At 40.1% G+C, this 27359-nt stretch overlaps 1 protein-coding gene across 1 annotated transcript in view; it reads right to left on the bottom strand.

Moving 5' to 3' along the window:
• Positions 1–27359, bottom strand: part of LOC124173484 (serine/threonine-protein kinase/endoribonuclease IRE1) — a 113934-nt gene that overhangs the window by 6148 nt on the left and 80427 nt on the right. The window contains exons 14-16 of the mRNA XM_046552944.1: positions 23900–24050; positions 17576–17788; positions 17191–17376 (exon numbers count right to left, since the gene is read on the bottom strand). Coding sequence (XP_046408900.1) covers positions 17191–17376; positions 17576–17788; positions 23900–24050 — 550 coding nt within the window. The remainder of the gene's footprint in view (positions 1–17190; positions 17377–17575; positions 17789–23899; positions 24051–27359) is intronic.

Raw genomic sequence — 27359 nt, 5'->3', positions numbered from 1 at the left:
AACAAAGATGTAAATCCGCACGCTGGTCCACGAAGCGTAATCGATGACGTACAATGAGCTTTCAAGAATTACTATGATTTTCGCAGAACTGTAGGCAAGGTAATTTCCCGAGCTAACCTTCTCCATAAAACATGGTCGGAGTTTAATATTGAACTGTATATCACTGATAACTTTTTAGCAAGAGAGAATACTCCGATATAAGGAAAATATTATCTTACCAAATTGACAGTAATAACGCGATACAATTTAATACTGAAGTTTAAAAACCAACCAGGATAATACGTAGGATTTTTTCCCTGTTACCGGCGTTTCCGATACTAAATATACAAAATTCATTACCACACATATACTGTGCGTGCGCAAATGCGTCCTACTTGCATTGAAAAATATCACTTTTTTATAACACGGGAACGAAATATTCATGGAAAAAGATCATCATGATAAGGAATTAATCTAGCCATGAAGTCATGTAATGTTAAAAAGTACGCCATGTTCTGCTCATCTACCGTGAATCAGTTCCTATTTCTGAGCGTGATATTGACCCAGAATAAAATTCGGCTCGGAAGAATGGAGTACACATCACACGCGAAACGCCCCTCACAAAGCGAACATCCTCCGTAGGATGAAGACTACACAGTGGCTGCCGGCGTACTGACGGCAACAGACCCTATGCTAGCGCTCTCCCCTTCCTCTGCCCCTCCTCCAGCGTGCTGAGACTCGCTCAGAGGCTGAAGGCATTGTAAGCAGGAGAATGTCGCTGCCGCAGAGAATGCAAAAATAGCATGCAAAGGTTTGCATTGATTGACTTAGTGCCGCTACTATGAGGACTACATTAAAATGGAATGGATTAATATGAAGATAAAGGATTATCGTTTAAAAAGAACGTAAAAAATTTTGGGTTCCGTGATCATACATCGTACACGTAGCAGGCAGCCAATTTTGCCGAATTTCGTGTTTTTCCGTGGTCAATATTGCAGCGTGAAAAATGAAAAATTACAATGATCTTTTTAAATATCGATCTTTCTTCTTCGTAAATATGCATTCAAATGTTATGTGCCTAGAATAACTGAGGCGTCAGATGAATCTGCCCAGACGTCTGCAGCGTAGGTTTTGGTCGAAGTATCCGGGAGCCTTAACGCAACATTGTTCACGCTTTACACAACTGCCTCAATAATATTAAAAATGTATGCCCATTAGAAAGCAAAATTTAAGACAGACTATTTTTGGCCCACGTGATCCATCTCACAACAAATCACTGCACCAGCGAAAACGGTTGATTTAGGCATAAAATGCACATTGATCTTAATAATATGTGTACTTGAAATGGCGTTTGATAGATGAGAATTTTTATATCAGACAGAAATCCACCGTAGCAATATATGCCGAGACGGCATGCAAAATTTTTTCTGCAAGGTGATGAGATATTTGAAAGAGATATTAATCGAATCAACAAAATACCCAAAGAGTAATACAATTCAATACCCATACAATTCAAACATTCCTGGATGAATTCATTAATTCTACATTTCCTGCCACATAGGCAACCTGGTAAAACATTCCTGCATTGGTTTTTTTTAGGGATGAGTCGATTCCAAATGTCGATTCTCGATTCCACCGATTCTCGGGCACAGAATCGGAATCGAGAATCGATCGCCTAAAGTCGATTCCGATTCCATCGATTCCAGGAAGATAAATGTTTTGAGCATAGACTATAGTTCAAACTTATATATAAGTTTGTGGCACAAAGGCTGCCACACATCTAAGCGGCCGCGGTGCCTTGCCCACGCGGAGGATACGCCCGGCACGCGGGTGCTGCGACTAACATACCTAAGCGGCCTCGGAAACATGAAAATGTCAGCAAGAGCGACAAACCGACGAACCCTGAAATGGCGCGTGATCATGAGCAACTCTAAGAGAAAAAAAAATTGGAAACCTCGGGATCGGGAAGCAATGCATGCGTTTTCCGTTCTTTTATTAGCCGCTGGTCACGGCAAATCAAAGTATTGCGATTATGAATCACATTCGGAGAATTCATCTCGACCACCAATTTTAAAGTATAATAGATCGAAATATATTTTTTTTATTTTCGAATGATATTTGAAGTCTGATGATAATAAAAACGTGCAGAGAGCGAGTTTTCCTGTGAAAAAAGTTTCTTATAAATACGCGCTGAAAGCAGGTTCTTTTATATACGTAACTTTTTTAGACTAGCACGCGTCTGCGTCAATAATAAAAAAATTAGACACATTCGCGTTTGTATATCCCAGTTTCATCAATGCAACCCTTGAGGAAGTTGATACTTGCTTGGCATAAGCCGCCGCGGCCTCCGGGCGGACTCGACAGGTTGCGTTCGGCCGCCACCGCGCACCCGCCAGGCTGCTCTAGTGTGTATGGACGCAATGAACGCTACATTCTTGTTTAGCCACCGCGGCCAAACGAGAATGTAGCCACCGCGGCTATTGTTATTTTTAGGGATGGTCGGATCGAATACCTCGGATCCAAATACCCGCGGATATTGCCCTTCATCGGATCCAAAGTCGCGGAAGACATCGGATCTGGATCCGAAATTTTAAATAATAGCTTCAGTGAATGTAACGCCCCATAAGAGTGGAAAGATTTCCGATTCTCTCTTCGAATGCGCCGTCGCATGCGATTCTTGTCCTACTCATGAACTGTTTTGTTTGAAAGCTCTCGCAGAGGTTGCAAGTAGAATTTCAGCCGTGGCCAGGATTTTCAGCATTTCAAAAGTAACTATGTCGCAGATTTCAGAAAACCACCCTCGGCCGTCCATCAGCCCGTGCCTCTGTTGTTTTTTTTTTCGCATCCGAAATCACACGGACCAAAAATCATTGTCTTCTAAGGAAAATATCAAATCACACGAAAACAATTGAAGCGTGTTTCATCCCTACCTCGTCTCACCAACTGACCTTTTTTGGCCTACCTGCTTCAATTCTCCGTTTCTAGACTACAAATGCTAGGAGAGTGATTTTCTGGGAAAGTGTTAAAATTAGTTTAAAACCCATTATTTAGTGCCCGGTTTTTTCAACAATTTTCCCCCCTGGTTTTGGACCCCCCCCCCCCCAATTGAAATTCCTGGCTACGCCACTGCTCCTTCCCCTCCACCTCTCCTTTACACGCTTTTGCTGCCCACTCCTTCCTCATGCTGAGCGGTTGAGCACCTCGTCGCACGTGACGTTAATACCGTTTTAAATACTTTTAATTGTGTTGCTGACTGCGCAGTTGCAATTTAATTTAATGATGCACCGATAAAAATGTCTTTCATTGTGTATAAACATTTCCATTAACAGGAGAACCAATGAATGCAGTGTGCGTGCACTATGGCGTAAATTATTGCGAGGATGTGCTAAATCCACCTCACCATACTGAAGCATTTTCGGATGAAACACAAGTCCGTATGTGATGAGAAAGTAAAATTCGGGGGAAACGCGTGTGAGGAAAATTTGAATTCAGTCGATAGCAGGGGGGTAGCCAGGAATTTTGTTAAGGGGGGGTCCAAAACCAGGGGGGAAAATTTTTAAACAACAGGGTACAAAGGAGATGTTTTCAAACTAATTTTAATGCCCTTCATAATAGAAAAAAACGTCATTTTTCAGAGATTCATTTTTTTTCATTTTTGTAAATTCATGATATTTAATATTTTGTTTCCTTTTATGAAGGAAAGTAATTGTGTTTTTATATTTTGGGGGGTCCTCTCGCTACGCTACTGGTTTCATCCTAAGATTTTTCCTATTTTCATTTCCAAACCCAAGCGTAACAGTTTAGGCCCTGAATATGTAAAGATGTTTTTAAAAAACAACTTGAAAGCCCATAAAATAATCTTTAATTTATAAAAATATTAAAATGTGTATGAAAATCTAAAAAGCATTCCATTGATTGTATGTACCCACAATAAATTTGAATAATGACTTTGTGAAATCGCAGGAATTTGAAAATGCATTTGGATTAGAAAATATCCGATTCGAAAGATCTGGCTCCAAAAATCCTGGATCCGTCCATCCCTAGTTATTTTATTCCATTCAATTCTTAAATTTCAATGACAGCAATACCACAGATAAATCAAAATCCCACCTGCTATAAGGAGTAAGAATCGATGGAATCGGAATCGAGAATCGGGAATCGATTTGAAGGAATCGAAATTGGAATCGGAATCGAAAAAAAGTGGAATCGACTCATCCCTAGTTTTTTTCATTCATCCCCTTAGAAACATCGCAGTTCCACTGTATATTTTTTTATGACTTCAAGCACAAATGCACAGCAGACTCCCGGTTAAATGGCTGCGGGTGTCGGATTATTTATGTGCACAAGTTCACGGTCCTTCAAAGCATTCTGCAATCTTCATAAAAAAATAAAATTAGACACAAAAGAAGCAAGATATGTACTAGCATTTTTTAATACAATGCTACACTGGGCTAATTATTTGCATTAGAATCCTTTAATTCCTCCTTAACCCTTTCATTGCATAACATTTTCTCAGAGTTGTTTCACATTGGTGGAGAATTTTTTTTGACTGCATTCACTTCACTTTTCGAAAATATGAAATTTTTTAAAATAAAAAATGGATTTGTATATTCATTTGACTATTGTTTAAACAATTTGTTAATGGCATCACAGTGATGCCATCTGCACTTGTGTGATAAATGCTCCGGACATTTATGCAACCCGCTACACAAACATTAGGAACGACACACATCATATTTTTACATAGCAACCAAGAAGCTTGCAATCATTTCTGAAATGTTGGCAGAATTGATTTATAATATTTAATTATAAAATAAAATAAATATTTCTGCAGACGTCATTCACTATCCATGCATCAAATTTTGGGCAAATAAAAGTTTTCGAATTTTAATTTTCACATTTCTAAATTTTTAAATTTGCAAGTACCTTAGATTTGCATGCAAAAATATGAAAGCTATTTTATCTTTTTGACATTTTCTTTAGTGTTAATGCTACAAAAATTAACTAATAATTGTGAAATTCTTTGAAACAATGGTTCAAACACAACCCTGGAACTTCTGCACATCATACACCATCAGAGGTAAATATGTAGTATACTGATTAGCCTCTTTTTAGAGTCTTGCTTAGGACGTGAGGAGGATTATTTCTTCTGTTTGTCCTTATAGTTTCAGTCAACTAACCTCCAGGTGCTCAACAGGGGCTCCTTACCCACATTCTCAAACAGTTTGAGGGAGGAGGTGCTAGACATTACTTTTTGCACCAATACACTGGTAAGCTCAGTGGGTGAATGGAGAGTATCCAACGAGGTCTCACTGTCAGACCACAGGCATATTCTCTTCACACTTATGCTCGCCGCTGAAAAGCGAACCACATACCGGAATCCTAGGAGCACAAACTGGGTAATGTACCGAGACTATTTAAGGGATAGCCTGTCACAGACTATTCCTAACAAATTCAACAAAGTGGAGGAGATTGATGCTGCTGCGGAACATCTGCAGAAGTGCATCATCACCTCTTACGAGGTCAGCTGCCCGTTAAGAACCAGGAAAGAGAGTGGTAATCCACCCTGGTGGGGAGCAGAGTTAGAAAGTCTCCGAAAGGAGACAAGAAAACTCTTTAATAAAGCAAAGAGAACCAGGTTGCCGCAAGATTGGGAAACCTTTAAGGACACCCAACGTAGGTACAAATCAGCGATCAAAAGCTCAAAAAAGAAGTCTTGGAGGCGTTTTTGCGAGAATGTGGAGTCAGTTCCACAACTCTCAAGATTTCATAAAATCATTGCAAAAGACCCGGAAGCCGGAGTAGGGTCTCTTTTGCTTCCCTCGGGAGAATATACGTCTTCTGACAAGGAAGCATTAAAACTTCTGTTGGAGACTCACTTTCCAGGCTCCAAAGAGTCGGAGGAGATGCAACAATGGAAGCCTCCCACCCGTCCGGCTGTGACGGACTGGAGACTGGCCTCCAGCATCGTTAAATATGAAGTAACTAGATGGGCTATAATGAGTTTTAGCCCTTACAAATCGGCCGGCGAAGATGGAATTTTCCCGGCACTTTTACAAGAGGGACAGGAGCTGGTATTACTCCCCATGGTAAGGATATTCCGCTCCTGTCTTGCATATGGGTATATCCCAAAGAAGTGGAGAGCTACCAAGGTTGTCTTTATCCCAAAACCAGGGAAGACGGACTACACTTTGGCCAGCTCATTTAGGGGCATTAGCCTTATGTCTTTCCTGCTGAAAACGCTGGAGAAGATAGTTGACAGATATATCAGAGATGGTCCCCTTAGGGACCATCCTCTGCATCCGCATCAGCACGCCTACCAGAAGGGCAGGTCTGTGGAAACTGCACTCCACAACCTAGTCTGTAGGATAGAGAACGTACTGGAACATGGTTTGTATGGGTTTGGAGCGTTTCTAGATATAGAAGGAGCCTTCAACAATACATCCTTTGAAAAAATCTGCCTGGCAGCAGACAGGCATGGAATCCATACACACATTGTGAGATGGATCAGATACATGCTTGAGCAAAGAACTGTTACCGCCCGTCTTGGAGGGAGCTCGCTGACAGTGACTGTGACAAGAGGGTGTCCACAGGGTGGGGTGTTGTCCCCATTACTATGGAATATGGTAGTCGACAGTCTGCTGTCAAACCTCCACAATACCGGTGTATTCACACAAGGATACGCTGATGATATCGTGATCTTGGTTTCAGGCAGATTCCTAGACACAGTATGTGAGCTTTTGCAGAAAGCCCTGGACAAAACAGCCCAGTGGTGCTCCGAAACAGGACTCTCTGTTAATCCAGAGAAGACCAATCTTGTTCTCTTCACTAAGAAAAGGAAGAGAGAGGGATTCACTTCCCCCTACCTCTTGGGAAAGAGACTAACACCGTCCTCATCGGTCAAATATCTTGGAGTCACTCTAGATTCCAAGCTCAACTGGAGAGAGCACATGGATAGCAAACTCAAAAAAGCATGTGCCTCATTATGGACATGTAGAAGAGCCCTTGGTAAATCATGGGGCCTTCAACCCAGAGCCATTAGCTGGCTATACAATGTAGTGGTGAAACCTAGTTTCCTCCACTGCTCAATTGTATGGTGGAAAAAGACCAAACAAATTACTGTTAGGAACAAGCTTAACCACCTACAAAGAATGGCCTGTATGGGCATTACAGGAGCAATGAGGACGACTCCAACCTTGGCGATGGAAACTCTGCTGAACCTTCCCCCACTTTATGTGGAAGTAGAGGTTCATGCAAGAGCCACGTTATACAGATTGAGAAATCTAGGTATGTGGTACGACAGAGGAAATTTCTCTGGACACAGACAACTGTGGACGGGACTGAGGGAGTCTAGCACCATTTTTGAGATGGGGTCGGATTCCATGATGGCGACGTTCAATTCTTCACCGCCTCTTTTTAAAACCCATTTCCCAAACAGGGAATGCAGGGCAAAAGAAGAGGGGAAAGCCCTTCATAATGGAGCCCAAGTGTGGTTCACCGATGGCTCCATGAAAGAAGGGAAAGCAGGGGCAGGCGTTTACAGCCAGTCCCCCCCTAGGAGCATACATGTTCCCCTAGGAAGATATGCCACAGTGTTTCAGGCAGAAATTTTTGCTATCCTAACCTGTGTGCACGCTATTGAGGAGACAGGTCAAACCAACAAGAGACCAATCCATATATGCACTGACAGTCAGGCTGCTCTAAAAGCCCTGAACTCACCTTGGTGCAGATCTAAACTATTGGCTGAATGCTACAAGGCTCTCAATATTCTGGGCAGCCGATGCAAAATAGAACTTTTCTGGGTACCGGGACATTCAGGTATCACCGGAAACGAGAAGGCAGATGAACTGGCAAATGCCGGCGCTGAACAGAATCCAATTGGCCCAGAACCAATTGTGCCAGTTGCCCCATCAATTGGGATGACTGCAATTAAAGTGTGGGGAGCAACCCAACACATAAAGATCTGGCGGGAAACACCGGGTTTACGTCAGGCAAAAACCCTTATAGGAGAGATCTCTCCTAGACTCGAGAGAAGACTTCTTCTTATGAACAGAAGTCAAGTACGGACGGTAGTAGGCCTGCTTACGGGTCACTATCACGTAATGAGACATATGCACCTGCTGGGGATAACAGACTCAGATAGGTGTAGATGGTGTGAGATGGAAGAAGAAACAACAACTCATCTAATATGCGAGTGTCCCGCAATCATGAGGACTCGATATAGACACCTGGGCTCACCTTTTATAGAGCCCAAGGAAGTAAGAGATCTTCCCATTGGGGACCTTTTGTCCTTCGTTAAGGACATTGGCCTCTATGGATGATCCATTATCGGTGGTTAGCACAATGGACCTATAGGTCTAAGTGCCCTGGGAGCTGATCCCCCACCGCACAAACTAATCTAATCTATAGTTTCAGTGGTGTAAGTGTCCTTTTTGAGTAGCTCACTAGATATTTCAACAGAATTATAATTTTCCATGTATAAACTCAGTGGCGTAGCCATGGGACGGGGTTCCAGGTTACAGCCCCCGTTGAGCCTTATAAGAGGCACCAAAAACAAGTAAAATGGCCCCCGCATCCTCTGGAAGGGCCCTGAAATCTCTGACTTTCTTTTCTGAATATAATAGCTCTATTTGGTTGAAGAAAAATATGTGAATTGCCTCAAAGTTCAAAAAAATCTTTGTGGAGAAGACGCAATGCAATGTTACTCATACACACTTGAGTAAATTGTGCCAGAGGTCGTTTAATTGTGTATTATTATTATTATTATTTATAAACGTTCCTTAGGGTTTGAAAATAGGAATAAAATTAAAAATAAAAGTTTTTCCTATTTTCCACGTAAGTGGTTAAATATATGTAAAATAATGAAATGCCGAATAGAAAAAGGCTCTACGGTAATATTAGAAAAAATAAAATCTCGATAGCTGAGTAAAAATGCACGCAACTTCACGCGCAATCGAAAGACGTCCAAAGGAGAGACTGTACAATGGCGAGAGTCACAAAAACTGAGAAGGAAGAGCTGATCTTCTCCATGACATGCACACAACAGAATAATTGCATGCATTTCTCATGATGATGGCAAAAATTCTTCTAAAAATAGAGATGACAGGCACACAATGACGTAAAACGACTCTTTTATTTGAGCTCCGAAATTCAATAATTTTTTCTCTAAGGATTTCTCCAATTCCAATTTCTCATTCAAAAGGAAAAATATAAAAGTTTTTTCAAGAAACTTCACCATTATATCCTGAGAATAATGAAATGGTGGTCGTAATTTTTCCCACCTTGTAACTTTAACATACAAAATAATTGAGAAAAAAAAATCGAAAAAAAGTATTTCTAAATTTCTTTATTTTCAACGACGAGTATTACCATCAAAAAGAAGGTTTAGCTATGGGCTCTCCCTTATCACCCCTCCTCGCGGACCTTTTCATGGATAACTTCGAAGAAGAACTATTTACCAGTGACGCAATAAATACAAATAATATTCACTGCTGGTACAGGTACGTGGATGACATTTTTGCAGTATGGACGGGCTCAATTCGACAGCTGGACATCTTTTTAAACTTGCTAAACTCCCAATCCAACAATATTAAATTCACGTATGAGATTGAAAACGAAGGGAAACTAAATTTTCTTGACTTAACTATATCAAAGACGAGTGAGAAATTTGATTTCGCCATTTTCCGGAAAAATTCCGCTACAGATCATGTCATACCAGCCACCTCCCGTCACCACTTCTCACAAAAACTATCCACTTTCCACTACCTAATTAACCGGCTACTGGACATCCCCCTTTCTATAAACAATTTCGAAAAAGAACTGAATACTATTAAATTCTTAGCAAAAAGGAATGGCTATTCAGACGATTTGGTGGAAAAAATGCTCAAGAAAAAACAATATATAAGAACCAACAACATGTTATACCATAACAAAGAAGAAAACAGTGAGTTTAAATGGTGTAAACTACCGTATTACGGGTGGCTGACTGAAAAACTATCCAGTGTCTTCCCCAAGGAATTTAGACCAGCGTTTTACAACCACGCTAACTTAAGAAAACTCCTCAACAGGACAAAAGATAAAGTGAAAAAATGGGAATGCAACGGGATATACAAACTAAAGTGTAATGATTGTGACGCAGTGTACGTGGGGCAGACGGGTAGGGCGTTCCGGACCAGAACTGAAGAACACAAAAGGTGTTTACGCACGGGGAATCTACAGCAATCCCACTTTGCAAAACACCTGTGGGAAGAGGGACATCATAGTGACTTCGAACCGGACGTTTTACACAGAGTCAAGAAGGGGAGGAAGATGGACGTCCTGGAGGAGTTGGAGATAAAAAGAAATTTGGGTTTGGGACATGTCCTTAATGACATCGTTTTCCTAAGAAATTCACCTCTCATTACAACTGCACTTAACCTCAAAAATTTACCCCTTTCCAAACCAACCCTTTCCCCCGGCCCAGGAACCCTACCTGCCTCTCCTAGCGTGGGCTTAATCACGCTTCCCAACCATTCCCTCACCAACTCTCCCACTCCTTCCCAATTTTCCCCCCCTGTATAACCCTCTCCCTCCACCCCTGCCAGAATTGGCTATATATTGGATTGTAGATATTACAAGAGTGTACTTGATAATGACGCCTCAGCGTCGAAACGCGTTGTACGAATAAATTTTTCCTGTGAAAAGATACCAAGGTTGTACATTTTCATTTCAACATGGATTTTCACAAAGTTAAAGCCGAATCAATTGAATTCAAAAGTATTTCTTTTTCCGAAACCTATATAATCAAATCTCTATTGAAAGAATCGAATACAAATGAGTTGCAAATACATTCCGGAAGAATGTTATGAGATATAATGGGATGATGTAAACTTAAGTTCAAAAAATAGTAAAAACAGCGACAGATTATTCAACTGTGTTTAGCATGCGTATAGTGACCGATACGAAATATTTTTCATCGATGAGATGGAAGGAAGATTCTGACTAAATATGTTGGCAAAAATTTTAATAGGACTAAAACGGGAATAATAACCATCAAATGTGGTAACAATTAGTACAAATATTTAGAAGAGTAAAGAAAATACCACATTTGCTTTGAAATGGCGAAAAATCTTACAAATTAAAAAGTACTCCATAAAAAAAAAAATGAACTGTTTTCAAAAACGGAAGGCATATCAAGGTAGCGTAATCCAGTGTGTGTGTGGGAAACCATCATGATAGTAGACGGAACAGAGCGGAGGAACGTAGGGAGCCATTGAAAGACATAGGCCGGCGTGGCATCCATGTGATGCCACCTGCCTTTTGGCAGGTCCTACGATGGGCATCAATGCTATGTCATCCGCACTCAATGTGTAAAGTGGAATTTTTTTATCTACTTGCTGAAGAGAAATGTTTCAAATTTACTTGGACATCTGCTCAAGCATTGTAGATGACGAACAGTGGCAAGAAAAAACTCTTCATTGATTTTAGAAGATTCTTCAATGGTTGGTTAATCATGCAGAGAAATGTTACCTATGATCTTTAATCGTACATTTCATATCACTAATGCGCAATTATTGCAGTGGCCTTACATGCCGTTGAATACAGCTCGTCGGAGATTTCGTCGCACTCTGGCACGTTTACGCTGTTACTATACCATTTTCCCGAACTGAAGGCGGCTGGGTGGAAAATAGAAAGTAGCCAATGGGAAGCGCTGCCCCTTCCACCTCTCCGTTCCCCTCCATCCCCTTCCCTTTTCCACTCCGCTCCCCTCCATCCGGCCGACCGGCGTTGCCAGCCTTGGGAGTAACGGTACTTTCGGGGGCAGCAGAACGAGCGCCAAAGCGATCTCCAAAGATTCGGCTTGGCAACACTGCCAGCTGGAGAGCGATGTTCACTGCTCGGAGTTCGGAGAGAGACTGCGGGATCTTCCACACTTTCTCCTGTCGCTCTTCTGTGATTGGCTAGAAGAGTGGGTGGGTTGCGAGCACGCTCAAGGTCAGCCGCCTTCAGTTCGGGAATAAGGTATAGTGAAGGCCAAACTGGAGAGGGAGGGATTAGTAGAAGTGAAGGAAGTGGAAGTAGAGATAGCATGAGTCATAGCCAAACAACCGCCTGCATTGACAATTTGCCATAAGCCCTGGTTTCCTATAACTGCTGCTGCACGATGGTGTAATTGTGCACCTATTGCCTTCACGAGAGTTCCATACTCCTCTTTTCCAAGTACTGCAGTGCGGGATCTGGCTCAGTGATCACAGAACCGCATTCTGCAGCAGTTGCATCCTGGGCGACTTGTGCGAGACGCAACTACTCGGCATGGTGCCTGTCAGTATAGTTTCTGACGTCGCGCAGTGGTTTTGAAACATTCATGCAAACCACTTTTCTGTATCCAGGACCTTGCAGCCACAGGTGCAAGGTTTTTGGAAATCAGGAATTACATGTGGCACTAGGAATACAAGAACGATCACCTTATCACTACCAAAAAGATAGTGGTCGGGAAGAGAAAGCTTTTGAGTATAGATTGGCTGGTCCCACGACCCGGTCCTCCGTACTGCCGGTTCTTGGCCTGTGGAACTGTTATCGAGAAATGATCGCATAAAGTTGGTACTTTGGAACTGGCTTGGAGCAGTGGCAAGGATTTGAAATTGTCGCCTAAAATGGAAATGGTTTACAGCACATTCAAGGCAAACAAGTGAAAAAAGATTAAAAAACACATATACAGTAGAACCTCGCTTTTATGCCCCCGCAATATACGTTTTCCCGCAATTTGCGTCATTTTCGTTAAGTCCTGATGATTTAAGTATCTCTACAATATTAAGTCTTCCCTGCATTTACGCTGACGAAATTTCAAGTGACCCGCTATTTACGCCAGGCCGCCAAAGGGAACATGGCGGATAGCGCACCGTAATCAAGAAGAAAGAGTTTTAGAGATCGGAGCCTGGGATATCCTTTTTGCAAGAATGTTGTAAATATAGGAAAGGAAGTTGTATTTACAACCTTCTTGCCTTTTTGGCATACCTGTCACCTGCGCCACTATCATTAATAAGGCTTCTTTGAATAACTACAATAATTCCTTCTTCATCTGTTTCTGACCACTATTGCGGGCATAGAGTTTATATTACTATTAGAGTATTTATGATCGCGGGATTTCCTGGAGATAGGTTGTTGGCGACGTTTAAATTTCATTCCATTTGTTGGTGGTAAATATTGCAGGTTTTCCATTTCACTTGTAAGCATCGTCGTTACGAATATAGACACTATGTTTACATTCGTGGTCGTTCTCGTGATGATCCACGCACTGGGTGTTCTCCTTCGCTTACATTAATACCAAGTTCTTCGATCACTTTAAAGTCGTTTCAATTGTAATCTCTTTTTCCCTGCTCTTTTCCTGACAGCGTCAATAAACGCGAATCAAATACGGAATGGCCCATAAACGAGAGAGGAAAACTTTTTCAATAGAAGATAAAATTAAAATTTTGGGAAGAGTTGACTCACATGTAGGCTCACGCGTTTCCCTTGCCAAAGAGCTTGGGATTCCAGTGTCCACGTTAAACACTGTTGTAAAAACTCGCAAAAAGATAGAAACCAGTGCAGTGGAATGCGGACCCAGTGCAAAGAGGCGAAAATATGTTAAGTACTCGAAATATGATAGGCTAGAAGAAATTTTAAAAGAATGGTTTCAGTACACTAGGTCCTCGAACATACCCATCAGCAAAGTTATTCTAAAGGAAAAAGCGCAACATGTGGCAATGAGGCTGGGAATTGAAGACTTCAAGGCTTCAAACGGATGGTTAAGCGGGTTTAAGACTAGGCATAATGTTGTATACAAAACAATTTGTGATGAGTCCAATAGTATTGATCCCCTAACAGTGGCACAGTGGAAGGAACACTGTTTAAGCGAGCATATAGAAGGGTATGCTCCAAAAGACATTTTCAATTTAGACGAGACAGGCCTTTTTTTCAATACACTTCCCTGTAAGACTTAAGAGGTGAATCTTGCCCTAGTGGAAAGCATAGCAAAGCTTGTTTAACAGTATTGTTAGGTGCTAATGCTAATGGTAGTGAAAAGTTAAGGCCATTTGTTATTGGAAAATCCAAAATCCCAGATGTTTTAAAAATATCAAGACATACCCCACAACCTATGCAGCTAATACCAAAGCTTGGATGACGTTACATTTCTTCCAGGAACAAATGCAGGCTCTAGATGCCACTATGGGTGGACAAAACCGAAAAATTGTAGTATTTATAGTCCAATGCCCAGCCCACCCAAAAAATATGAATTTGAGGAATATAAAACTGGGGTTCTTCCCACCAAATTGTACCAGACAATTACAGCCATTAGATTTAGGGATAATCCATGTATTCAAATCCAACTACCGCAGGATTCTAGTGAGAAAAGCAATTAATCTTATAGACAGTGGGAGGGACCCTAAGAGCTTCAAAGTATCAGTTTTAGATGCACTACACTATGTAGCACGATCATGGAAAGAAGTTGATGAGGGAGAAATTGCTAATTGTTTAAAAAAGCTGAAAGAAAGAACATTTAAAAGACTGATCTATGAAATCAAAAAATATGATCTAAAAATCTGATCAGAAAATATGATCTACCTCACTGAGAGTTCAGTACTAATCAAGAATTTTTTGTTATCATAATTAAAGGTTTTATACTTACTATTCATTTAGAACATGATTCATATGAAAAATAGAACATTAAACTATATTTAAAGGGGTTATTTTTCATTAAATTGTGCCTAACCTCGATTTTACACTTTCCCGCAATTTACACTTTTTTTCCTTGTCCCCGTCAAAAGTGTAAAAGAGGGGTTTTACTGTATTACTTTCTGACTGCATGACTTCCAAGTCTTTTTTTTCTTTTGAGAGTTGCTCGCTAACATGTGCATTTAAGGGTTCATGAATTTGTTGCTCTCGCCAACATTGTACCACTTTCGTAGCCATGGCTGCTTTCAAACGAGCTGAATTTTTGCCTTCCTCTATCCACGGCACGATGCTGTTCTTTCGACTAACTATCGGCCTCTATGGATGTCATCAAACCAGTCGAATCGTGCAGTTGACAGCAAGGCGCCTGTTTGGCCCGGCGGTGCACTGCCTACTGTGTTAAATACAGACAGTGCTAAATTGAGGCCGCTTTCAGACGAAATGCCTTTCTGTCGGCAGCCACTCACGTGAAATTCAGGCAGCTTTCAGACAAGATGACTCTCTGCAACGCCGTGTGCACTGCCGTGAACAGCAGCCGGCAGAAAATCTTTTCTTTTGAAAGTGGTCTCACGATTGAATCATGTACATATACAATAATTATGTATGAGCAAAGTATGTACGAGCAAAATGCATTCCTTTAGCTTGTTTGTAAGTTGATAAACCTATGCAAGGCATTGAAAAGTATGGTTATCCTGCAGAATGCAACACTGCATTACAATTTTAGCTCACGGCCGCTCAGTTTACCCATGGTGTCGCTGTACTGGCGTGTTGGGCAGTTTATTGTTGAGGTTATAAGAGCTGTACAGTGAAGCATGTGAATGAGTAGTCAGTTTCAGAAACAATTTAAGCTACATCGCAGAATACAGAATATATTTTGAACTGACTCACAAGTTACAACAAATTAACAGATGATGAAGTCAGAAGTTGAGGGAGTTTCCCTATAGATCCTGATGCTATGCAGTATGTAAACTGTGTAAACTCAAAGCATATTCTGTGCGGCCCTTCAAAATCAACATTGACCACCACAGTTATCAGTGAACGTCTGTTCATGGCAATATTTCTGCCAAAAAAAGAATAGATTAGACCCATATAGGATAAAAATGTTGAATTTTTTAAATCAAAACCAGGAGAAAGAACCAGAGGCTGCCTGATGTGAAGTGAAAAATTGGTCGATCATGCATTCTTTAAAAACATGTTATTTAAACTACAGTGCAACCTCGTTAAAACGACACCCCACGGTGTACCAATAAACACTCGCTATAGCGAATTGTCGCTTTACCGGAGGTGGAGCAAATAATAGCCAATACACCTGTTGCGAACAGTTATATAGGAACAGGAGTGGTGCGGCGACAGATAAACATCTATCCGATAAACGCAAGCATAAGACCAGACGAAAGGTGATGTTTTTTTGCATCACTTTATTTCCTTACTCAAACAATGACTAATTATTCAAACAATTTATAAGCGTCGCACTGAATAAAAATCACGCAAAGCATTGTTTTGTCAATCATTATGTCAATGCACAACCGTCGAAGCCATTTTTCTATGCACTTACTTAGTGCATTTACGTAATCATTCTATTTTTTTGGTATTTTCCACTGAAAATTCAAAAATTAACTGATAAAACCGTATCGCAGTTATTTAATGCCTCAAAATTTTCCATTGGTGTATGTTTATTGTTCCTGTACGTTAAGCGGCATTGAAGTAAAATAACGTATTGCATTTGTTTCTGCAGTCGAAAACGGTAGAAGGTTGTATAACGTTCCTGCCTTGGAAGACTTATTCTATCAGATAATGTAATATCTTCATTATCTACAGTAAAAAGTTTGCTAAGCTTGAAAAATGATGTGATTAAAATTGCCGTTGTTAAAAAAAAGTTCCTTTCTCAGTGTTACGCTCGCGACGTATTTGAAATAATACACCGAGTTTACCACGGCAAACAGATCGCTAGCAATTACAGAGATTAAGGGGTCTTGATGTAAGTCTTACCGGCGGTGAAACCCTTGCTATGGCGAGAGCCAACACCAAAAGGGTCTCGTAAAAACGAAATTTTTAACATGCTTATTATAGGGTCTATTGACGGGGCATCGGCTATATCTCGTACTATCGGGGGTCTCGCTATAGCCCGTACTCGCTTTAACGAGGTTCCACTGTATTTTGCTTGGCAAATAAAATTATGGAAACGATCTTAAATTTTTTTTTACAGAGCTTTCCATGCGCGTAATGTTTCGTAATGTTGCAAAATAATTCCAATAGACCATGTGCATAAGTAATACGTAAATGAGTGTTTGATATACGTAAATTATGAAAATATGTAACACAAAATTGAAGTAATTTTTGGATTATTTGTGTTTTCCGATTATTCGTGCCGCCTCTCCCCATCATCATTAGCCCCTTTCCATTTGGGTAATCGGCAGTGCGCTGTTTTCGTCAACAGACAGTTCATCATCATCATCATTATTATATTATTATTATAAATTATTTTCCATACTTAATTTATTCTCCAGAGATGATACTTACATGGATAAATTGGTAATTTTTACTGTAATATTGCCGAAATATCGGTTCATCTTTGACACACAGCATAGAGTGCCATACATGAGGTAGCAGCAGTGGGAACCTAGAGGTCCAATAGTTGATGAATTCATCTGGCACAGAGCCGAGTTTCTCTTGGGCAGCAACTGAAAGTTCCCTGTAATGGTGTTTCTAGACAAAGAAAGATTGAAAAATATAACAGACAATGGCTAAGGTTGGCATACATACTTCTCATTTTTACATTCAACATGCAGAAATATATTTCATAGATGTAACGAATCAATGAAAAGGAGCATCTCGAATCCGGCCAATCCAAATGCAGAATCTAAGCACTCCACAAAACGGTTAATTATATCACAATTTCATTCACCTTGTTGCGCAGCGCACGTAGAAGGTCCCGTACACTGTTCCCCCTGTAGTTTCTGTACTTGCGCAGATCCTCTGACACCTCAGGGTCAATGCTGCTTTTCCAGTCGCCCCGACCCACAACAGTCCAAGCAGTCCCCCCCGGCCACCCACCACGCTCCAGCGCCCTCAGCACCACACTGCTCTGGTCCTCCTTCTCCACCCTATCGCTCACGTCCTGCAACAACACAAGCACTCGTGAGAATCATGCCTTTCCGCAGGCTTGGTGCCATCGCTATCCGATCACAAGAAAGGACCTCTAGCATAGTCCCCAACTGTGGTGGGAGAGCCAAAAGCAGGTGGCTGCCCTCCACACACCAGTGGGAGTGCGCTAGGCAGTGGCTACCACATGAGCCGTTCTGGAAGAGGTGCAATCAGCCCATGACTGTGACTGCAGCCCATGAGCTTACTCCAAGGTGCTTGGGGTAGAGTGCATGGACATGCTGGATACTAAAATATTTTATTCCTCAATAACAGTTGCTTGAATGTAATAACATAGTAAATTTTGGCCATATATAACAGCAATTTTTAATTTTACTCCCACAAATACTGTTGCTTAGTCAATAGAATAAAATCAATTTTTATTGTATATAACCAACGAAAGCCCCGTTTGTCTTTCCAATTGGTTTTGCCAGTGGCTACACTCCTGCAACACACAGCTTCCAAATCCCCATGCGCAAGTCTTCAAATTTCGTCAGAAAATCTGCTAATTTCATTTTATTATAGCATCAAATAAACTCTATTTAAACATAAAAAGTTGATTTTTTCATGAATAAAATTCTTTTAAAATATTCAGTACATTATTTCATGGCAAAGAATGTTTATCAACAAATTTCAAAGCATTTGTGCAAGGGAAAAGTAACGTATAAACACGTGTAAGAGACCAATATTTTGAGAATCGAAACTAAAGAAAAAATATTTTGCAGCATTTTTTTAATCCTATCGCATGGTTTTGCAGACGTATGCCTGGACTTTGATAGTTATCAAAATTTTCTCTTTCAATACTAAAAATTTACATGGCATTATTTTCCAGCTAAATTTACACTGCATTTTTTTCAGCTAAATTTACATGATGTGTACAGTGCGTGGTGTGGGTATTCACTTGTAGTCTTAACCTTATGATGCTTACTAGGGATAGTCGGATTGGATACCTCGGATCCATATATCCATGGATAATATCCTTCACCTTACACTCCAGATCCAAATTCGTCGAAGAATATGAATCCAAAATTTTAAATCAATGCTTTCGTGAATGCAACGTCCCATAAGAGAAAGTAGAAAGAGTTCCGATCCTCACTTTGCATACACCATTGCTCTACGATGCTTGTCCTACTCACAAACAATTTTGTTTAAAAGCTCTTGTATGAGTATTGCAATATAATTGCAGCTGTGGAAAATTTTAAAGCAAAACACGACAGGTGCATAGCATGAACCTTCCCTAAAGAATGGACAACAATCAGGGGAATCTCAGCGCCACAGGATAATAACCACAGGAACCACACTCGGTCCTCCATCAGCCAATGCCGTTTTTTTCCCTTTCCGAGACCCTACAAACCATAAATCACTCGCCTCAAAGGAAAATATCAAGTAACACGGGAACAATGGAAATGTGTTTCATCCCTACCCCATCTCACCGTCTGACCTTTTTCGCTCTACCAGCTTCAATTCTCCCAGTTTCTGGAGGCCAAATGCTAGGTGAGTCACCTACTGAGCTCAAAGATATCTCGTTAGCTTTCAGCAATTGTATGATTGTATGATGACACACATGAGGTTCAAAAAAGAATGAAACCTGACGCGATGCATATCTGACAGAATTTAAGTTATTTAATCTCTAATTTATTGACCCAAAGATTTATAGTCACAACTAGGCTACTAATATTCAACAGAGTCCAAACAGGACCATTTTGGAAGAAACAAGCATAGCATGAGCGCATTCAAACAAGACAAGACGGACTGGAAACCTCAGGCAATGCAAACTGCATATGTATCACATGCCTGCCACTTCGCTTTGAAGACAACAATGTCACATGCAAGATCGGACATGTTCTTCCCTTGCTCCTTTGCCCGTAGCCTCGTTGCTTGAAAGACGGAGGGAGCATGCTCCTTCCCCTCGACCTCTCCTTCAGCACTCTTAACTTATAAGCATTTACGATTTTTCCAATCCGCCATTTAGTCCAACAATGTACACACTCGTTCGAATTTTTAAACTGCAGGTTTTGACACCAATATAATTTTCAGTTGCAATAATCCTCAAAATAGCATCTGAGGATGATTTTTGAAAAATCAGTTCCTTAGCATAATGGAAACTACTCGGCAAGACAGATGCTGATGATTAACCAGGTACATATTGTCCTTCAAAACTACCCATTTCTCTACCTTTGATATGCGGTTACTATTTGCAGTATAAATGCTGCGGGATGCTAACTTGTAGCAGTAAATTTAGTACGCCCTCCAAAGTGAAAAACCCCGCATGATCTTTTCCATGTTCATCTCTGAGGTACCGATGTGACGGCGTGATTGTTACAAGTAAGAAAAGCATACCGGAGCATTTTAAAAATGCGCCACTAAGGGAGAAACTCCCCTGCTTGCCGCTTGCTTTTGATCTAGGGTTTCAGATGACTGACTCACGCTGAAAACCAAGGCCACTCAGATCCCCTTGAACTTGCAACCGGTGAAGGGGAGGGGGGGAAGATAAGAAGTTTGTGTAAGAGACGCACCCCCATTTTTGACTGCAATTTCTGGGAAAAAAGGTGTGCCTCTCACACGTACTTATTCGGTAATATCTTTGTAAAATATGCGTTGAAAAGGAAATGAATACTTCTTTTAGACTTGAATGATGGACAGAAGTAGAAAAGCAAAGCCAACAAAGTGAAACTAAGGCTAAGTCACCCCATATGGTCCCCAGTACACTGTGCAGGATTCCTCCTCACCTCCCTGACAATTACCCTGAGGTCAAAGAAGACTTATCATGTCTCAGCTTTAATGCTAACGTATCGACAAGCAAAGCACACGTGTATTAGGTCCCTCCCTCTCCCCCTAATTGTATTGCCCACAGTTTTTACAGGTGCTAATCTAGCCCTGTACGAGCCAAACAGTTGAAACGCATCTAATCTCTCTTTTGGTACAACAGAGTAATAGTGATCTCTGGCAGAAAGAAAAATTGCAGGTAAGCCTAATTTTCAAAAATTAAATGCAGAAAATAAAGCTGCAATCTCCATTTAGTTTAATACTTGGCATGCTATAAAAGAAAAGCAAGCAGAAAAGGTTATTTAAGGCAGCAGAACAAATAATGGATGTATTAATAGGATTTGTCCAAGTCTCCATAACTGACATATAATATGCATGAGGCTGATGTTAATAAAATAAATTAGAGATTGGTCGGTTCCAGTTCCCCGTTCTCGGTACGGCAGGTTCTTGGCTGTAGAACCGGTTTCGAGAACCAGTCGCATAAAGTTGGTACTTAGGAAGTGGGGCAGAACAGTCTCGAGGATTTGATTTTGGCACCCAAAGCCAAAATCGTCGGCAATGATTAAAGAATGCATATACAGGCGGTCCCCGACTTTCGTACACAATGCGTTCCCGAAAACTTGTACGAAAGTCGAATGTACGAAAGTCGAACCATTGACTTCCATACTAATTAGGGGTTACGTTCCAAAAGAGCGGAATATACGTACTAAAACTTTTTTTTTCACGGAATTCATTTCAATTGACTTAATTTTAATAATATGTTAATAAAACTCCTCAAATCATCTAATTTCTTTCGAAAATAGGCAGAAAGTGCAAATAAAAGTTTAAAAAACAAGAACTCCGTTGGCTATCGAGTGAAACTTCCTCTTGGCGTTTAAGTTGACATTCCACTTATTACGTCCACTATAAATAAAAGGACATATCAAGAAGCATAACAAAATGTATTTGTTGAACCCGCACTCTGGATACCTTTTAATTTTTACACCAAAATTCGATATTTGGCAGGTGACATTCGTGATCGCGTATATTCCGCATGTTATTCAAAAAAGACAAAAGACAAACGGAATTCGGGTGATATTTCGTGCAATATCGTTGCTGAAGGTTTACATGAATTAAACAGCACTCAAGCGAAAAAACACAATTAGAAAGGTCTTACTAGTTTTATTGAAAGCTATTAGATGATGTCTAGTCAACTTCTTTTGAAAAATATCTTCAATGAAGGCTTTCTTCTTCTCTTGATAAAGGAGCCTATAGCAGGCAGTCTCTCTCCCAAATAAATCACCTAGATTAGAGTCAATTACCAACAATTCCCTTCATTATATACGTTCGTATTGTTCGTATATACTGCCGATACTGACATTTGAAACAATTGAATGTTGGGATGCGCAATAAACATCGCGGGAATTTAAAAAAAATTACAGACCAACGTCCAAAACTCCGAATTTAGCGTACGAAAGTCGAGTAAAAGGTGTCAATTTTGAATGTACGAAAGTGCGAATTGTACGAAAGTCGAGTGTACGAAAGTCGAGGACCGCCTGTATATTCCTTTCTGATTGCATGGCTTCCACTTTTTTTTCTTTTGAGAGTTGCTCACTAACTTGCACATTTAAGGGTTCGTCAGTTTGTCGCTCTCGCCAACACAGTAACATTCCTGTTTCAAACCAGCAGACTTTTTGCCTGCTGCCTTCCACCAAACGGCGCCGTTCTTTCAACTAACCATCAGTCTCTATGGACATCTTAAAACAAGTCGAATTGTGCCATTGATGGCACCGCACCCATTTGGCCCAGCGATGCGCCATCTAAAGCGTGTAATACAGACAATGCTACCTTGAGTCCGCTTTCTTGCTACATTCTATTTGTCGGCAGCCATTCACGTGAAATTCAGGTGGCTTTCAGACAAGACGACCGGAGACTCTCTGCAACGCCAGGTGCCGTCAACGCTGGCCAGCAGAAAATCATTCATCTGAAAGTGTTCTTACAATTGAATCATGTACCTATACAGTAATTCTTCGACATATGAGAAAGATGCGTTCCAATTGGAACTATCAACTAGGCATCGAAAGGTGTGGTTATCCTGCAGAATGCAACACTGCATTACAATTTTAGCTCATGGTAGCTCAGTTTATCCTTGGTGTCGCTGTACCGGTGAGTCGAGCAGTTTATTGTTGAGGTTATAAGAGCTGTACAGTGAAGCATGTGAATGAGTAGTCAATTTCAGAAACAATTTAAGCTACATCGCAGAATACAGAATATATTTTGAACTGACTCACAAGTTACAACAAATTAACAGATGATGAAGTCAGAAGTTGAGGGAGTTTCCCTATAGATCCTGATGCTATGCAGTATGTAAACTGTGTAAACTCAAAGCATATTCTGTGCGGCCCTTCAAAATCAACATTGACCACCACAGTTATCGGTGAACGTCTGTTCATGGCAATATTTCTGCCAAAAAAATAATAGATTAGACCCATATAGGATAAAAATGTTGAATATTTAAAATCAAAATCTGGATAAAGAACCAGTGGCTGCCTGATGTGATGTGACATATTGGTCGATCATGCATTCTTTAACAACATGTTATTTAAACTTTTTTTTCTTGGCAAATAAAACTATGGATACAATCAGTTTTTTTTTACAGAGCTATCCTGCTAATTTACATCTTAAGTGAAATTATTTTCATTCATTTCTTGTAGTTACTCATTTAAATTTACCATTAATTCAGATAATAAGAGTTCATCCTTGGAACCGTGTACCGAGAACTGAAAAAAATTTCAGAATCGACTCATCCTTAAAATAAATCATATTTGATTATCTGAGGAAAAAGAATCTTGCCGATGGCAGGCAAGGGACTCTCCAACAAACAGCATGTTGGGGACAAACGATGTTCCTCCATTGCAATTCATGCTCCAGGGGCATTCCAGGGTCCAATTGAAGCTGCCCCGCTCCACCGGACCCCAATGGCCCTTGATGTTAAGGCACAGGAAATGATGGAAACCAAATATCACATAGCCAATGTGTTATAACATGGCACACGCAAAAAATGAAGAATTAATAGCTTACATGGCTGCCACCAAGGCAAAAATTTCACGTCACCTAATTACTGCCAACTCCTTTACTTAAAAGAGCATTATTACCGCATCATTTCTTAATTATAAAAAAGACATCCTATGAGGACTAGGGCATTTACCCAGGGATTTTGCATGATTGAAAGCATAAAATATGTACCATGCAGATATGAACGAAATGAGTATGTTGAATGAGCTTTTCTCAAATAACACCCTTCCATTTCTGTGAAGCTTCTGAAGCTCAATTGCGCTCTCACCTGAAAGAATGACATCACTTTAGCTCTGCTCCAGAAGAGGGGATGCGTGCGCACCGCTTCTGCACAAGGGCGCTCACTTGGGTTGTGGCTGATCATCTTCTCAACGAGTTGCCTTGAAAGGTACTCCGAGTCTCCATCAAGATGGCTGATGCTGCAAGAAAAAACACCACACGAGCAGCATATCATAGCATGACTTCACCTTCATAGGTAACAAATGAGCCACAAAATCGCTGCAATAAAATTCCTCAAATATTCAGTGGTGGAATAATTCAATCCTGATTATGAACAGCAGTAAAATTCACATTAATTGCCATGGGCAAAACAATATTCCACAGTTACTGCCAAATACAGCTTTGGGACTGAAAATAATGTTCAGCACTGAGGAAGCCCATATTCTCCTTGCGTTGTCATACCTGATAGGATGCATGATTGAAAGAACTCTCTCACCCAGAGAAAGGAAACCCCCCTACCCTAAGCTGAATGTGTGAAATGCCTTTGACTAATTCAGGCTGAGCTCTACCCTCGTTGAGGAATTTACGGACACTGGAATTTTGCTAAATATTTGAATAAATTTGGCTAGTTATGGTTTTTAGGAACCTAAAAATTCATTTCATTTTTATGCTACAATTTATCACTTTTTTGCTTCATTCACAATAACTATGTTTCTAGTAATTGCACCGATATCTTATCGATAAAGATAACCAGGCATTGCCCGCCCTGGCGACTACAGTAACCGAGGCTATAAAGCAAGTGCGGGAAGATCATACAAAAATGGAGAGGGATTCACATCACTGCTGCTGTCATTGTTGATGAAGACAGGAACTAATCCTTATACCATAATTTGGCATACCCATCGTAAAAAAACCAGAAATAATACATTACAATTTTTTTATATAGTACCTAAGGGCAAAATTTTGGAACTGATATTCACTTTTTACATTGTTTTTAATGGGATTTCATGCTTTGATTAACATCATTTCCTTTACCGTCACATTTCTCACGAACAGTAAGTGACGTTAAACAATGATTGGCATTCATCATTCATTGTAATTTGGATGTTGAAATCTCAGGAATATTTTGTCTCGAAACCTCTCAAATCAAGGTTTTGATGACTAAATCCCACTCATCAATAAAAAGATAAAGGAAAAAATTACAGCAAATTGAAAGTAAAATAGATGAGAGTCTTAAAATGAGAAAATCAGGAATATGGAATTCTTTGGTGGTTGACCACGACTATGTGGAATGCACTGGGTATCAATCAATACAGGGAATGCGAGAAATATAAAGGAAATTAAAAAAACATTGGAAAATACGGGAAATTTATGTGTAGTAGAATCCAGCTTAAAAGTTTTCCCAGGAGGATAAAATTTTAAACACTAAATGAGGAGCTGCCATTTTTTTGAGGATTTAAGAGTCTGTAACGATTGGAACACCTTTCTGCGAACAAAAAATATAATCTTCATTTACAAACGGTATCACATGCAAAAAAAATTTTCCCCTTTAAGAAGGTCTAGAGGGCAGCCTAAGCCATAAATGAAAAGAATTCCCAGAAAAGCATTGTGGTAGCAGCCCTCAGAGAATACAGTAAACTCTTGATTTTACGAAGTCAGTGGGACCGGAAAATTGGTACTTCGTAAAATCGAGTTTCGTAAATTCAAACCTTTTTCATAAGTCACGAAAAAAATGTTCGCTTTTGTTTCTTCCGCCGTTTTTTGTCATTAGTGGTCTTATTTAAATGTTTTCGGTGGTTATTCTCGGTATAATTCATAGAAAAGGCTTTTTGCTATCGATTTATGATGTGAAAAATCGTTAAATAATTATACCACCATAAAATTCCCATTTCTTGTTCATACTTCAACATCAACGATCGCTTAAGAAATTCCCGACCAGTTTAGAAAACGTAATCAAATAATGAATTGCAATGTTTATTAAAAGAATTTACAGTAATAAATTTGTGGTTAGGAGCCAATAGCTACTATTAAGTATGCAAAAGATAGATATTTGTTTCTGACACCCACGGAATTTTAGCGGCAGCCGGCCTAACCGCCATTTATGTCGCCCTCTATCGCTCAGTGACGAGAAAAAAAGAAAAACAAGGGTCTTAGCCTGTTTTCAAAATAACCTTCGTAAGTTAATATTTCGAGTTACTTCGTATTTTCAGCAGAATGTGCTCTATTTTCACTGAGATTCAATGGGGAACTTGCATGATTTTTTTTTATTTCATAAGCGGACAGAAAATTATTTTCTGAATACAACAAAGAAAACCGCATGTAAATCTGAGTTTTCCTTCGCGAGATATTTAATGATAAATATAACGAATTTTAAAGCGCGGGAAAAACTCCCTCACCCCCCAAGCCACTGCCGACGAAGCCTCGATGACGTCAAAGGTGCCTAAACATCACGCGAAGCTATTGTTGTGATTGTTTGTAATAGTTGCCAGCAGTTGTGGGAGCTTCGTTTGTTAGACGTGTTGATTATTTTCTATTTAAAGATAAATATCCGACGATAGAGGCTTGGAAGCCCTCGTATTTTGCATTATTTATAATATTAATATCTGAGTAAGGGCATAAAATATAAAACTGGAGCAGTTAAACCAAAAATTTGATAATACCTAAATAACATCGTTGTAGGAGTCTGAGCCACGGCCATTGGAAGGGGGATACGTTAATTGTAAGTTGATGTTATCGACGGCATATCATTCATTTAAGTATGTAATTAGAACGATTTTGACGTTTACTAATGCCCGCTTAGCTTTTATATACAATAACTTCATCCGTTTATTCGTAGGTACCGGAGAATTCGTCGTTTAGGACTGTCTGTGCTTGTATTATGGGGTGAATTCAGGTCAATGCAACTTTTGCTCGCTGATTGGAGACATCTATGAACATTTTGGTGCCAAAATAGTGTTATTTTCAACGTGACATCTCCCGTTAAGCTACTGCTAATAATCACAGTGCCAGTGGTTGTAATGCTCAAAGTTTGACAAGGTTGAAAAATATCGGCCAAGAGTTATCAGTGTTCCATCGTGATTGAATTGTAAAAAGTGCTATTACGCTATCGATAAATGTCTAACAGTAGTGTAAAAATTGTCAGTGGCGTGCTAATCTCCGTTGTTCACCGTAGATATGACATTTCACGATCACGCTATTGAAATAAAAACTGTGTGTGAAGTTTGTTATTCCATTATTTCAACGAATAGTAGTGAGAAATGTCACCTGTGTCACTTGTGTGGGCTAATTTAAGGGTTTAAATCAGTGAATAAATAGCTGTATTCATCATAACGAGTTCTGTTATTGTAAGTTGTACGTGACGAATATAAGAATGTGATAGTGACATCCAGTTTTTGATAAGAGTATTTGCCTATTTCCCACTATATTTTTATGGTATATGCTAGTATATTGTTTATGGATTTACCTATATTATTGAAATAGGTTGTAACTTGTGTGTGTGTTGGCAGCGG

Source organism: Ischnura elegans, chromosome 1 (assembly GCF_921293095.1).
Source record: "Ischnura elegans chromosome 1, ioIscEleg1.1, whole genome shotgun sequence".
NCBI classification, from domain to species: Eukaryota; Metazoa; Arthropoda; class Insecta; order Odonata; family Coenagrionidae; genus Ischnura; species Ischnura elegans.
The sequence above is the reverse complement of the archived record's forward strand: the minus strand, read 5'-3'. Positions and strand labels throughout refer to the sequence as shown.